The sequence below is a fragment of the Melitaea cinxia genome, chromosome 2 (genome assembly GCF_905220565.1).
Source record: "Melitaea cinxia chromosome 2, ilMelCinx1.1, whole genome shotgun sequence".
Taxonomy (NCBI): Eukaryota; Metazoa; Arthropoda; class Insecta; order Lepidoptera; family Nymphalidae; genus Melitaea; species Melitaea cinxia.
In genome coordinates, this window is record NC_059395.1 from 15928728 (window position 1) to 15944909 (window position 16182).

General features: G+C 37.5%; 1 protein-coding gene across 1 annotated transcript in view; it reads left to right on the plus strand.

The window, feature by feature from the left end:
• LOC123665765 (probable E3 ubiquitin-protein ligase HERC2) overlaps positions 1-16182 on the plus strand; it is a 58021-nt gene that overhangs the window by 7350 nt on the left and 34489 nt on the right. The window contains exons 17-43 of the mRNA XM_045600029.1: positions 609-831; positions 1210-1354; positions 1780-1873; positions 2817-2882; positions 2965-3107; positions 3308-3504; positions 4251-4467; positions 4716-4953; positions 5046-5216; positions 5882-6115; positions 6538-6700; positions 6816-6934; positions 7582-7754; positions 8161-8741; positions 8863-8987; positions 9066-9433; positions 9513-9679; positions 9770-9909; positions 9992-10175; positions 10785-11012; positions 11360-11478; positions 11555-11753; positions 12435-12586; positions 13048-13141; positions 14239-14390; positions 14917-15058; positions 15757-15882. Coding sequence (XP_045455985.1) covers positions 609-831; positions 1210-1354; positions 1780-1873; positions 2817-2882; positions 2965-3107; positions 3308-3504; positions 4251-4467; positions 4716-4953; positions 5046-5216; positions 5882-6115; positions 6538-6700; positions 6816-6934; positions 7582-7754; positions 8161-8741; positions 8863-8987; positions 9066-9433; positions 9513-9679; positions 9770-9909; positions 9992-10175; positions 10785-11012; positions 11360-11478; positions 11555-11753; positions 12435-12586; positions 13048-13141; positions 14239-14390; positions 14917-15058; positions 15757-15882 — 4960 coding nt within the window. The remainder of the gene's footprint in view (positions 1-608; positions 832-1209; positions 1355-1779; positions 1874-2816; positions 2883-2964; positions 3108-3307; positions 3505-4250; positions 4468-4715; positions 4954-5045; positions 5217-5881; positions 6116-6537; positions 6701-6815; positions 6935-7581; positions 7755-8160; positions 8742-8862; positions 8988-9065; positions 9434-9512; positions 9680-9769; positions 9910-9991; positions 10176-10784; positions 11013-11359; positions 11479-11554; positions 11754-12434; positions 12587-13047; positions 13142-14238; positions 14391-14916; positions 15059-15756; positions 15883-16182) is intronic.

The following is a 16182-nucleotide window of genomic DNA, read 5'->3' on the forward strand; positions in this document are numbered from 1 at the left end:
ATAAACCCGACCGATGGCGGGATAACCATCCAACTGCTGGCTTTGAAATACACAGGCCGAAGACGGGCAGCAGCGTCTTCGGTGGAACAAAGCCAGCCCTGTGGTCACCAACCCGCCTGCCCAGCATGGTGACTATGGGCAAAACACACGAGTTCACGCTATTTTTGGCGCGAAATTGTGGAGGCCTATGTCCAGCAGTGGACTGCTGAAATTATGATGATGATCATGAGAGAAAATATATGAATCTTATCTGAGGATAATGTTTTTATTTGAATGTTGTCTTATCCATAAGTAAATATTAAACATATAGTATTCTTCTACTTTCCTACTATTTAACTAGTCTTTTTTCTGAATGGATTATACAGTCTCAGTAGAGTAACACGACGATATACAAATTTACTTTGTACAGCTGTGTGCCACGGTTTTACCCGCGTTCATTAAAAAACTACTAATATATTATATGTATATATACTGTCCTATAGTTATCCTCAGGAAATAGATTATCCAACATACGAATAATTTTCAATTCGAGCCAGCAGTTCCTAAAATTAGTGCGTTCAAACAAACAGACTCTTCAGCTTTATGATAATAGTATTGGTCAATATTAGGTACACGCATGGCAATGCGCACGAGATAACGAATCTGTGGACTTAGACTCTGAAAGTCGGTCGTGGTGTGCCGGGGTGCACTCGGCTTTAGTGGCCTTAGTGGAGGGGAGGGTGGGACCCTCGGCCGCGGCGGCGGCGAGGAAGGCTCTGGCCGCCGCCTGGCCTATTTTACTACCGACGCCGCGGATACGGGCGCAGCATTTGATTTCTTTACTACCGCAAGGTAATTATTAATTAGATGATGATTTGTACTTAATTTCTTATATTTAATTAAATAAATATAATAATTTAAGTGTGTGTGGGAGTTCTCGAAACAAAATGTAAACAAATGCCCAAACCACAAAGTTGCAATATATTTTTATGTGCATTATGTTACATACACTGTTCTAGTGATAACATTACATTGGGCTTACATGTCTTTCGATAAAGTTTTATAGATATCTTTTCATTCCTTTGAATTATTTTTAAATAATTGATTCAGACTGTTATACCCCACTGCTGGACATCGACTACATTCTCCATGGAGGAAAAGGCCAATATAAAAAATAAATCACATATTGTATTAAGTGAATCTAATTAATTTTTGGTTTCATAATAATAGGTTCAGTGCCCGCCAGCACAGGGGCTCGGTTCATGACGGAGCTCCTTGTTTGGTCGCTCTTGGGAGGCGGCGGTCTACGCGATGCTTTAAGAAACGCTCTTCAAACGCATCAATCTGATTCTTACAATCATTTACAACTGGATGAGTATGTATCGTCATTAATTAGTTGTGAATTTAAAGTTTTGTTACAATGTCAGGTCAAATAAAATATTATTGAAGTAAAACTTCTTTACGCACGCTTGACTTGGGGAGCAAGTTGACGTGACGATAGCGTTACGAAAAGTGCGATCGGGCGAGGTGAATGAAAGTTGAGAGGCATATATTAGTTAGTGAAGATTGAAACAGAGAGAGAGAAAGGGAGCGAGAGAAAGAGAGAGAGAGAAAGAGAGAGAGAGGGAAAAAAAAGAGAGAAAAAGAGAGCGAGAGAGAGAGAGAGAGAAAGGGAGCGAGAGAGAGAAAGAGAGCAAGAGAGCGAAAGAGAGAGAGAGTTACGTTTCGTATATCACTGTAGGGGCAAATAAAGAAGTTTTACTTCAGTCGTGTGGTATAAAGAGCATTTGTTATTTTTAGCGAGTACGATCAAATAGACATAGTTACGGGACAGCGCGGTTCACCTGCGACGACGATGTCGGATGACAGTGAAAATGTTCAAGGTATATTACATATAATCATTTATAAAATGATTTACCTTATTGTGGCGTGCGGGACTATGTGTTCGATGTGCTTGTATGAATTACGACAAATTAAAAATTAATATAGTAATATTACATGCTTATAAAAAGATCGTTGTATTAAATAATTGTTTGCTGGCAAACGAAAAAAAAGAAACGACTTCAATTGTATCGACTAGTAATACAACGTAGGTAGACGAAAAAATAGTCAAGTAAATAAGCATAATCAAAGATTAGTCCAAAAGTTGTAATCATATCTCGATGAAATTTAAATGTTACCACATGATAAACATCAGCTTTCGATTAAATTAAAAATCATCAAAATCGGTACACCCAGTAAAAAGTTATGCGGATTTTCGAGAGTTTCCCTCGATTTCTCTGGGATCCCATCATCAAATCCTGGTTTCCTTATCATGGTACCAAAGGGATATCTCCTTTCCAACGAAAAAAAGAATTATCAAAATCGGTACATCCAGTAAAAAGTTATGTGGTATAATACAACGTAGGTCGACGAAAAAAGCGTCAAGTAAAAACGCATTATTAGATATAACTCGAAAAGTAGTTGTTAGATCTCAAATAAATTTAAATGGGACCAAATGACACACACCACCTTTCGATTAAAAAAAAATGTTGAAATCGGTCCACCCAGTCAAAAGTTCTGTCGAATTGAGAACCTCCTCCTTTTTTGGAAGTCGGTTAAAAATACATATCAAGTTTATATATTTTTATAGTTATTATACCGACGTTGCTCGAACATCGGCAAATGTTTCACTGTCAAATAAAGTATGATAAATATTCCCAATCATATAAAGTCCGAAATGCGCCGAGTTTTGTTTATATATCTATACTGATAATATTTTTGAACGTATAAATGTACTGTCCATCTGTACATCTATAATTTTATATAAACGTTTCGTTTCAGCGACATGTACTGACGAGTATCAAATAAGCAACAATGCGACAGTCTGCGAAAACGGTGCTTCCGTTCCTCTGATGCATTTAGTATGTGCTTTATATCTACTCTTTATGTAATACAAATATTTTTTTCTAATCAAATCCTTTTCTAATCTTCCAATATTTTTAGGTGAAACATTTAATACGCAACACCACTTGTCAGACTCAAATGCATATAAACTCTGTCATGAATGGGGATACTACTAAAACAGATGATCTTAAAGGACAAGATACCGTCAGTCCAAGTTGTGATCTTCTCATACGATTTCAAAGGTATGTTTTGAATAATAAAATAATAAAAATAGGAACTTTAATATTAGATAAGAAACCAGTACCATATACTTTCAAATAAATTATCGATTGCTGAAGTGACCTGAGTGAATGTGAAGATGGGTAAATTAAAATACATTCCTAGTACTCTATGAGCATAAAAAAATTCTGATTATACTTGTATAAATATATAATGTTTGTAGGCTTCTGTTAAGTGAAGCGATGTGGTCCCGCGGGGGCCGCAGCAGCCGCGGCGGCGCGCGCGCCCTGCTGACCCAGTATGCGGCGCTGCTGTCCGAGCACGTGCGCTCCGCACTGGGCCACTTCTCGCGCGCCGTGCGCACGGCGGACAGCACGCAACTTGTCGCTTTGTGCGACTTAATCAGCGCCGATATTGTTGGTTAGTATATATTTAATAAAAAAAACGTCATAAATATTTGGCGCTATGAGGATAACGACTTGTATTTTAAAATACTTTGTGTAGTAAAACATTATCTATACATATAATAAAATGGTAGGAAAGTCAAAACTGTACATTGAATATTTTTTTTAAAGAATACTTGGGGTGTGATCTACAATCGATACCGAAGCCAAAAATATAGTTTTTAGAATTTTTGTCTGTTTGTCTGTATGTATGTCCGGGATAAACTCAAAAAGTACTGCATGGATTTACTTTAAATTTGGCCCGAATATTATTAAGAAGTCGGGTCAACATATAGGCTACAAATTATCACGCTATCACCTACGGGGAACGCGCAGTGAACCTTTATTTCTTCAACGCATTCTGTAACAACGTGTAATCTAACAACGCATATTTGAATGTTGTTGTTATTGTGTTAATAACCATGTCATAAGCTAGCTTCACACTATAAAGAAAGACATTCTGTAGTATATTTAGTATCAGCATTGCACCCGTGTGAAGCCGGGGCGGGTCACTAGTCAAATATAATTATCGTAGGAAATATCATATTCAGTCTCATTTTTTTAAATCATTTTTAAGGATTTTCTTTTACTTTTCCTGTGGCCCAAATGGTCTTCATATGGCTTGGTCTTGCTTTTCTCTAGTTAATCTTCTCAATTTGTATTCGTAATAATTTTTTTTTTTTATTTACTATTTAATTGTGACATTTAAAATTAATCAACCAGGTCGTGTAATGAGCGAGTTAGCAGTATGGGTGGTTGCATGCGCAGCTAGATCTGCTATCGCACTCGCCGACTGTACGACTTCCCTCGTGAAGATTGTACGCGCGTGCGACGAAGCGGCTCGTACCTTACCCTCTGCAGCTAAGTTAGACTCAGACCTGTTAGGATGGCCTGGACTCGTATCTAGGAGACATCAGCTGAATAACAGTATTATACGCAAGTAAGTCCATATCGCACCCTTCCCCCTATATTCTCTTGACCCATACATTCAAAGCAGCTTTGACGCTGCACACATTTACTTAGGACGACCCAATTTACTAGTTGTATTCGATATTGCGAAATAGTAATAGATCGATTTCTTGTTTGAGCAAATTAAAAAGAAATCCAAAACACTTGATTCTTAGATGATGGTATATAATATCGGATGGTTTCATAATATTCGAAGTCCATGTTATATAATATTTACAGGTGTGATCTACAAAACCATACCAAAGAGGGCGGATCTTGGATAGTAATATCCGGGCACGTATTCGACGTTGAAAATTTCGAATGTGAGAACGCTAGTACGGTGGAACTGGTCCGCAAGTTGCGCGGGTGCGACGCGACCGCAGCTCTAAGTGTCGAGCCTCACGCGGCTTTCTTGTCGCGGATCACGGAGAAGTGTGTGGGGATGTTCACTAGTCAAATACACAGTCACAAGTGCAATGTAAGCGTATTTAATTGTATCGATTCTAGTTTATAGTTGAATTGAAATATTTTGTTCGATTAATTTTCCTTTATATTTTGTGTACTAAATAGGAAAGTACATCAAGCCTACGCGCACACCACATACTTTCCTCGTGCGCGTTCCACTTGGCCCTTGGTTTGTCTCAGTGCGGACTACGATTAGCCCGCTCTCTGCCCGTGCAGCAAGCAGAGCGAGAAGCTGCGCCCTATGTAGCCGCTGTGTTTCTTCGAGGCGGTCTTTTGGTAAGCTAATAGTAATTATTGTAACTTATAATAAGTTGTCATGTGTTTTTTAAAGTATAATAAATTGAATGGTAGATTGATTCATATAATAATATATTTACAACACATACACACATGGTCGTCTGATCCTAAAGTAAGCAACTAAATCCTTGTGTTATAGGTAACAGCCGACTGGTATAGCTACATATATATTTTTTTCGATAAACATATATACAAATATGTATATATATATTACACACAGACTCAGACAGATATATATATATATATATATATATATATATATTACACACAGACTCGGGTTTGGAAATCGAACCCACTACCCCCGGAGCAGAAAGCAGGGTCACTACAAACTGCGTCAACGGGCTAGTCAAAGTCAGCTTGTAACATCCTGATTCCCAATTCAATATTTTGATTTTGATCTGATTTATACAGATCATTTATATATGTCACCAAAACTTGATTCATTTTGGGAAACATTTCTAAATTTCAATAAAAATAAAAATATTGTACAAAAAGTTTCACCTAAGACTAGTTTACCCACTCTTCAAATTAGACTTTATTGAGATAATAGTTGCTTAAACCTGTAATTAATGGAATGGCAGTAAAAAGAAACAATAAATCGCAATATAAACAAATATTCTCAAAAACTTACAATATTGTCACAGACGTCACAACCAGCAAACCCCTTCGAGGAAGAGAAGGCAGAAGCTCGTAGCGGTTCTTCGACAGGCGGCAACAGCCCCGCCAGCGACACTCCGCACGCGTCGTACTCCACACTCCTGTCCAACGCCTTGCACCCGCCCCAAGCTCGCGCCACACGTGTGCCAAAAATTAATGTGACGATTTCAACCGCTCGAGCCGATTCTTTGTTGTTTGCTCTGGCAGAACCTAAGTTACACGTGAGTAGATAGATATTTTGAACAACTGTAACAGAGTTTGAAAGGAGACATTAGAGAGTAATAGTAATTTTAAGAGTTGAGAGGGTACTTAGCTTTTACAGGGCTTGTTGATAAAATTTACAGTATACAGTCAATGATTTTTTTTAATCAAAATGTACTGTATGTATGTGTATGTAGCGAACTTTATTTACACATACAAGAATTACAAGTTTTGATTTTCTCCAAAGAAATCCATACTGAATTTAAATATAGAATACCCGCCTAAGACAACAGACGAATTAAAAAAAAGAAAGAATTTGGGCTTCAGAAGTTATTACAGATAGATTATTGAGTGATCGTTCAAACGAAATTCTTAAAATATCTTACTAACTTGATTTTTTTTTTATTACATGCAAAACACCCTTATTTTCATAAAATTTTAGGATCCATTAGCATTACATCTATGGTGGGCTTGTGAACGTCGCGAAGGTTGTGCTCCACACTTTCCTCCAGAACATCCGCTGGAGGAATTACGTCGAGCTTTACTGGCAGCATTATTGTACCATGCAGGCTTAAAAGAGCACGCTTTAGCCACTGCTACTGCAGGTACAGTTGTATAATTAACTATAGCAATTTATTTAATAATAAATTAAAGAATAAGGTCCCTAACTAATAAGTTTAACTAGGTATCTTATTCGTATGTGTATGTTTTGTATTATAGAGATGGAAAAAGGTGAGGTTAAATTATCTCCAGCAATGTCGGAAATAGTAAAAGCTGTGCAACAAAGTAAATGGACTTTGATGCGTACACGGCAACAATTGTCGAGAGGCTATAAGGAGGTAATGATATTTTATATTAAACTAGCTGTGCCCGCGACTTCGTCCGCGTGGGTTAAAAAAAATATTGTTCAGTTCGCGAAATAAATAAATTTATAAAATAAAAGTAGCTCCTGTAAGTTACTCCTTATTATACATCATCTATCTGCCAGTGAAAGCCCCGTCAAAATCGGTGCAGTATTTTCAGAGATTAGCCGGAACAAACAGACAGACCGACAAAAATTGTAAAAAATGTTATTTTGGTACATATGCATTAGTAAAAAGCGGTTATTTTAATATTAGAAACAAACACTCCAATTTTATTTATTTGTATAGATGATACATTCATTATGTAATTTACATAATTAGTCACGACCGATTTTCCTCAATTCCACCTACGCCGACTTTAAAAGTAAATATTTTGCAATAGCCTATTTCTAAAATAGAGACAAAATTAAAATCGTTTTTAAGAACTTTACATTATATTAGACTAATTGTCAGGAATTAAATAGTTTCAATTATAGCAGAAGATTTGAAAAGTATTGTACGATTTATTTTTAAATTTGGATATGAACAACTTTGAAAATGACCTATTACTACCTACTACCTAGTATACTATATGCACTATTTTACCGTCAATGTATTTATTATAATTGAACATATTTTATCAGGTATGCGCAGCTCCATTAGAAAGGGCGAGATTTCTCTTACATGAAGTGCGCGCCGCGATATCGCCGGCGGTGTCGGCGCTGCTGGCGAGACCACCGTCGAAACGCGCTCCCACTGCTAAGAGAGTATTCCAGAGAGTCATGAAAATGGCAAAATCCCCTACGTTTAATAAATGGCAAGTATAAATAAAAATTTGATCGATTACATTTTTTTTTATGTTACTAGGTCGGCAAACAAGCGTACGGCTCACCTGATGGTAAGCGATTACCATAGCTTATAGACGCCTACAATACCAGAAGCATCGAAAGCGCGTTGCGGACCCAATCCCCAATCCCCCCCAGGAGCTCTGGTCACCTTACTCACCAACAGAAATACAATACTGCTAGAAAACAGTGTAATTTAGCTGTGGTCTTCTGTAAGGTCGAGGTACTACTACCCCAGTCGGGCTGCTCCATATTTTGAGCAGGAAATTCCTGCTGTGCCCTACCTCAGTTAATCATCATCTGATCGATTACATGTAATTAATTATACCTATTTAACAGAATAAACAATAAACATACGTGTATCATTTTTTCCATTAGCTTTGAAACGACAAAAGACTTGAGAAATAGACAAAATAGCTTGAGCAAGAGTATGCTTAAAGCGACGGGCAGCTTATTACAAGGAGATGCGCTTCTAATCAAATCTACGATTGGCAGTCAAAGTAAGCCAGATGAAGTACAACCAATAATTGTTGAACCGCCGAAAGCTAGTCTTACGTTGGAATGTACAAGTGATCCCGCTTCAAAAGACATTTATATACAAACCAAAACTAAACTGAAATTAAAAGATAAACCACTTGAAAAAGATTTGAAAAATGCTTCTAATTATGACGACATGAGACACGAAGGTCGCAGTGATTTAAAGCTTACAGAGAGGGATGATCCTCTAGACAAAGACGATGACAAAACTCCTACAAACGAAATATCGATAAGTTCGATAAATGAAATGACGGATAATTCATTACTCAAAGAATCATTGGAAAGTGAGAAACAAGTTATGCTTATGGCAGACGATTTAAAGAATGAACTAATAGTTGCTGATGAAGAAAAAGATGACGACAATTCGGAGAGAAATAAATTCGTTAATGCTTGGGTAGCAAAGCTTAATTGCCAAGAGAAAGGTATTACTTTTTGATATTGCTTTCATGTATGTAACTTATGCATATATTTCTTTATATAACATAGTCCAGTTCAGGATCTTCACGTGTCACAATCACGACTAATATATATCCCGTGTTTTAGATTTATATTGGATGTTAGAACAAGTGACACCGGAACAACAAAGTTTGACAGCTGCTATTATTGACTTTGTTATGACTGAAGAGCCTTGTGATATTGATAATCTTAGGCGAGCTATGTACTGTCAGGTATACAATATGGTCCATACATACATGAAATATAACTAAACAAGTGTAGATAAAATAAGTTTAAATTTTAATTTGCAGGTACAAAGGGCAGAAATCAGAAGAACTGGTTATTCTATTATTAACAACATTCTTCATTCTTCTCAAACAATGTCAGAAAGTATCAAATATGCAGCTCTATCTGGTATGTTGGGAGCATCAATCGCAGATTCGGTACCGAATGCTATTCTAAAACCATCGATACCGTTAACAATGCCGATGCAAGGCATCGAATCTGTTATACCGTATATAAAATACATGGTTTTGTTAGAAAGGTCCAAGTTAATGGATTTTGTTCTCATAGAACTTAAAGCGAGAGTCTTAGAAGGTGAGCAAAACCAGACCTTACCTTTAAAAATGAGTGCTAATTATGGCGCGCATGCTTTGCTGAATAGACCCTCAAGAGCAAGGTAGGCAAAATAAATACATTTCGTAAAATTTACATCTACTCAAAACATAACAGGTTTATAATATATTGTTTTATTTAAGGTTTTTAATAACGCTTCTATCATTACTCATTGAAGGATGTCAAGGTCCAGAATTGGAACAACTAATCAATGGTGGGGCATTGAGTTCTTGTTTGACTTTATTGAAACAAATTGGTGGCGACACTTCTCAACATTCTTCTATTATATGTAATGGTCTTAAATCTAAATGTAAGTACTATACTAGTACAATTAGGAGTATAGTACTAAATTGTTTGAGGTAATATAAAATGTTAGTTCATTGTATTTTTATTTATATAGCGGAATGTTTGATCATATATGAGGACGAAAGACTTGGGGCTAGAGCAAGAGGAGCCTCATTGTCAGGACCGGAACTAGCTTCAATTTTGAAAATCGGGACACGAGTAGTGCGCGGAAAAGACTGGAAATGGGGTGACCAGGTTAGATTTTATATATGTATATATGACTTTTGCAATAAGTAAAATGTATGTACTTTCGTTTTTTCACTATAAATTTTAATAGGACGGTGTACCTGGAGGAGAAGGTCGCGTGATTGGGGAACTAGGTGAAGACGGGTGGATACGCGTCGCTTGGGACGCAGGAGGTACAAACTCGTACCGAATGGGCAAGGAGGGCAAATATGATCTAAAACTTGCACGTTCCCCATCACCGCCGCCGTCTGTTGACGAAACTGTGCAAGGAAACGGTAATTTGCGATTTTTTTTTCACTAAATTTATTTTTTATATGTTTTATTTAAATTTACTACAAAGAAAAAATATATTTTGATATTTTCTTCATTTTAATTATTAAAATACGTATTTTAGTAATGACAATCCGAAAGCGGTTTTGTATTGTATTCGAATAAAAAAATTTTGTTTTGAATAATTTCGTTTAAAAATAATAAATAAAGTAGTAGCAAAATTGCTCCAGAAGCAGACCAGCATCAGTAAATGCAATTCTGTTACCAATAAAAAATTTGTAATTTTTCATCTTATATTCTATAGCTTCGTAAGTTCAACCTGGATTCATAAAATTACTTCTAGGAGTTGCGGCCCAATACTTTAATCTTATAAATAAGTTAGGGGTCTTAGGTTACATTTAATCTAAAAAGTCTTATTTAATTTACTATTTAGAAAAAAAAAATTACTAACGTATTTTCAATTTGCTTTGTTCTAATATTATATTGAGATTACACAAAAGAATTAAAAAGTAAAGTTGGTTCGTATTTTAAATACCAATGGCGAACATTTTGCCATCCCCGTCTATATAGATAAAAAAAAAAATAGATAAAGGCATGACACGAGCGTTCCTCAGTGGAGAGCAGCGTGGAGTGGTGGCCGGTGAGCGAGGTGCGCTCGGCGTGCACGGGCGCGGTGCGCGCGCTGTGCGCGGGCGCGGGCCGCGCGCCGGCGCCGGGCGCGGCGGCGCGCCGCAACGTGGCCGCGCTGCAGCGCCGTCTGCTGGCGCTCGCGCATGCGCACGTTTACGCGCCGCCCACCGCCTTCGCGGCGCAAACGCACACCGCGCTCGCGCTCTTGAGGAGTACGTTTTTTTTTGTTCCTCACTGTCGCTATTTATTTTGCAACTACATTATTTCTGTAGCCTCCTTTTCTTTACCGTGAAAATTTAATTTCTGACTGTCATGCAAAGTACTGAGGTACTCGCTTACTTATTAGGCTACTACTGCATAATAGTAATAATGCTGTAATAATAGTTTTAAAGTAAAATTAAGATTCAAATAAATATCCACACAGCTCATAAATATTTTAGATGCAATTATACCAATATTCTGTTTTATTACAACATAAACAAAAAGTTTTTTGTTATTTCTAAACATTTTTTTTAAATTTTGTGTTTCCAAAGTTAAACCAAATCTAAATTTGTTTCAGCGAGTGCTCAAAGTCCAGAAATACGGGTTTCACTATGCACTGATTCATGGTTCGAGCTCTGTTACAGCATTATCTCTTCTACAGATAGACCAATTTCCCAGGATCTTGTATACTTACAGGTAAATTTTGTCATTTGTTACTATTGTTACATTAAACTTTATTACATTTTCAATAATTTTAAATTTCGGTTAATAGATCCAAGCACTTTGGCTTTTACGTCGAGTGTTGACTGAACATACTGGTACCGCTGAGTGGCGTCGAACAGTGACCGCACAGCTTATAGCGTTAGCGGGAAGGCTGTGGCTGGAAACCCATGTAACTGATCCGGCTCTGAGAGCTAATATACACACTTTTACAGCTGCTTATGTGGCATCTATTGATGAAGAAGAAGTAGGTAAGTACTAGGTAAAATTCTATATAATATTTAAATTATATTTTCTTCATCTGTCGCTGTCCGATAGAACCATTACTTACATATGGCTTCCAATATAATTAATTTAAAACCGATCGCCATATACATTATATAATTATATTTGTATATTGAAGTCCACTAAGCATTCACCAGATTTACATCTATAAAAGATCCTTCTCAATTAAAAAAAAGCTTGAAAACAAAAGTCTTCGAGCGTCGAAGGAACTGGTCCACAAGTTTAAAGTCACTCAATGTGTAATGGAACGGGTTATGCTTGGGGTTTCTCTGAAAGATAGGATTAAAAATGAGATTATCCGCGAAAGAACGAAAGTAACCGACATAGCTCACAGAATTAATAAATTGAAGTGGCAGTGAACTGGTCACCTGTGTCGCAGGACCGATGATCGTTGGAGTAGACGTGTCCTTGAGTGGATACCGCGTCTTGGCAAACGCAGTGTGGGACGTCCTCCGGCCCGTTTGACCGACAATCTACGTAAGATTGCCGGTGTGGATTGATGAAGATTGCGAAAACCGGGATCTCTGGCGCGAACTTGGGGAGGCCTATGTCCAGCAGTGGACTGCAATAGGCTGGACTGACTGACTGACTGAAACATATTCACGCCGATAGGGATATTTTGAATACAAAAAGTTTGCTCTGATCAGACAACAGATGGCGCGCGCCCGCGACCGCGAGCTACACGGGCGCGACGTGCGCGGCGATCGCTGCGCTGGTGCGGCAGCTGCACGCCGCGCCGCCGTGGCACGGGCCCGTCACCGCCCTGCTGCTGGAGAAACTGCAGCTAGCTGCACAGACGGTAACTAGAAGAGCTTACTTTACACTAGCCCAAAAAATTAGGCCAATAATTTACTCTCAAAATTTTGTTTAATAAAACGTAATTTTCTAGCTTAATGTATCACTATACATAGTATAGAACAAAGTCGCTTCCTTCTGTCTGTTGTTCTGTAGGTTTATATGTATAATACATGCACAATATAGTAGAGGAACACTGATAGTTTTTGCACCCGTGCGATGCCGGGGCGGGTCGCTAGTATGGAATATTTTATGCACTAAATTATTAATCAAGCGACTGATTACTACAGCTCTAGAAATAACTAGCCTAGCTTGCTAGTTGGCTTAAATGACTTGAATGAATTTTTTCACCTAAAATCTTTTTTTTTTATTTTGATGTACTTAAAATTAAATTAAAAATGTACACTATTTTCATACAATTAAAAGTGTTAAAAAAACTCACTGTTTTTACAACTCTTGTTACAGATAACAAATGATTGGCATTGGTGGCCACACACGAGTCAAGACTTAACACAAACTATAAAACCATCGCCACCCTCTCTTAACAGTTGTCTTATAGGTATGCATTATTCTTTAATTCGTACTCAATTTTTATATTTTTTAATAGTTTGCTAATTGTACCGCAGTGTAACAACATAAGAAAGATTTCAATACTATTCAGATGGTGACACTTAAGCTTACTATTTTACTCTTATAAATTACAAACCTAATTTCTATAAAGTAAAACTATTTCAATTTTTTTAAGTCTAACTTCTTTAGGATCTTTGTGATTTGTAACTCGATGAAACGAAAATGCGTCAAGATAATTGTATTTGCTCGTAAACGAAAAAAAAAACGACTTCAATTATATCGACAAGTAATACAACGTAGACGAAAATATAGTCAAGTAAATACACGTTATCAAAGATTACCCCAAAAGTTGTAATCAGATCTCGCTGAAATTTAAATGTGACCACATGATAACCATTATCAAAATCGGTACACCTAGTAAAAAGTTATGGGGTATAATACAACGTAGGTCGACGAAAAAATAGTTAAGTAAAAACGCAATATTGGATATAACTCGAAAAGTAGTTGTTAGATCTCAAATAACTTTAAATGAGACCAAGTTCACACAAAAGTTTTGAAGTAACATTCATAAAAAAAAAGTCTAATTGAGAACCTCCTCCTTTTTTGGAACTCGGTTAATAAAGAAACAGACACATAAATGTATAGGAGAGATGAGATAGAATTCATTACAGCTCAAAACGCGTAAGCGACGCGTATTGCAGGATGCCTACGACCTTTCTCACAAAACCGTGGTCATCGTCGACAGAATAAATCGCAACGGCCTACCTTGCTGAGACTTTCCAGGAGTTTCATTTCTGCCGTGTTCAATTGCACACACACACACTTTTTTCATTAACGGATAATATGGATAATGGATATGAACACGCCACAATTAATAAAGAGTTTTTTAAATTTTTTTGTAATTTCTTGCGCTTAAAGCGTTAAAAAAAAACTTTAAACATTTTCACGCTTTTAACTCCTGTGTCATGTACATATGTATAAAAGTCCCTAATAAAGATAATAAAAACTCCCGTGTTTTAATCGTTTTCTCAAGAGCAGCGGTCACCACAGCTACCAAAACGATCTCATATATATGTTAATTTCCAGCCGGAGCGCTAGGAGTTGTAGGCGGCATGGACTGGCGGATCAGACTCGGACAGAGAGTGTTCACGGGCTCGCCCCCGCGGAACGCTATCGTCACTCAACTGTCGCCGAGAGCGAAAGTCACTTTGGTGTATGACGATAACACTGTTACGAAGGTTATACATTGTTATAATATATGTACATATATTTATATCTGCTACGCTGTGTGGTAACGGCAATGAAGAATATAACCACCCCCTCTTATCCCGTGGGTATCGTAAGAGGCGACTAAGGAATAACACAGTTCCACTATCACCTTGGAAGTTATAAAGCCGACCGATGGCGGGATAACCATCCAACTGCTGGCTTTGAAATACAAAGCCCGAAGACGGGCAGCAGCGTCTTCGGTGCCACAAAGCCATGCCCTGCGGTCACCAATCCGCCTGCCCAGCGTGGTGACTATGGACAAAACAACAGTTCACGCCATTTTCGGCGCGAACTTGTGGAGGCCATGTCCAGCAGTGGACTGCGATAGGCTGAAGTGATGATGATGATGAGGGATATTTATGTCTAAGACTAACTGGATAGCGAAAATTGCTAAAAATATAATATTAATCTAAATCTATAATAATTAAACTAAAATAATAAAAATAGTGTAGTACATTAAATAACATAAAAACATTTCATTTTTTTGTTCTGTAGACTGATCTGAGTAGCATTCAAAGCGCGGAGTGTGAACGTTTACCCCAAGCGCTGGGCGGCGGGGAGAGCGCGCTGCGTGTGTGCGCTGCCTTACTGGGGGCCGGTCCGCAAGCCTCGCCCTTGCATCCCCACCATTTACCTGGTAGGATGACACATACTCTCTTTGTGTAAAAATATACTGAAAACATTAAGCTAAGGAAAAACAATTCACTATAGTGAACTATTTTGAGTTTAATATTATATATAAAATATTATAAAGAGGAAAGCTTTGATTGTTTGTTTGTTGAATTGAATAGGTTCCGAAACTACTGAACCGATTTGAAAAATTCTCTCACTGTTGGTTTGTTGGTTTGTCAAAGCTAAACTATCCGCAGGTGACATAGGCTATATTATATTTTCATTAAAAAAAACCGTTAAATGCCCGTGCGAAGCCGGGGCGGGATGCTAGTGTGGCGGCATGTATCTCGCGACATACAAACTAGAGAAAACTGACGTATCCTACATCGCGATATCAAAGTTATCCGAAGATTTAACATATAACCTGACAACAACTGTCGAGGCAGTAGCCCATCAGACACAACACTCTCTGGACACATCTGGTCGGAGGATCTTTCCTTTGCTATGACAGACGAGGAACTCAACACCCCGTTCCTCGCAACCCCCCAAACTACTATAAAATATTTGTCAAAAGTAGTGTGAATTTGTGTAAGACATATTTTGAAATCAACGTTCTACTAGAATTAGCTGACATCGAATTCGACACAATTTTTGTTTTATCCTACACTGTCACAGGTTTTTCGTTTAATTTATCTATCGGATTAATATGGATATTTTTTTCAGCTGACATAGACGTTTATGGACTTCGACGGCAGCAGATGGAATTGCTAACGTTGTGTGCAGTTCGAGGCTTGTTAACAACGCGAACTCGACTACGCAAAGTTTTAATGCAACCACCGGATAACAGCGGTCAGTGTTTAGTTTAAATTTATTATATAGGTTTTTATAAATATATTATCTCTAATATTTATATAAAAAATATTAATAAAGGATATGAAACTAAATAATAATTGTCACTTCTCTGTGTACACTTCCCTACCGCTTTTCCACTACGCTGTGTCCTATATGCCCAAAGGTTGTCTGGAAGAGATCGCTACTCTAGCGATAAGACCGCCTTTGTACACTGTTTTTTTTTTATTTGTAATATGTTATTGTGTTGATTGTTGTTGTGTACAATAAAGAGTATCTAAATAATATACGTTAATTATA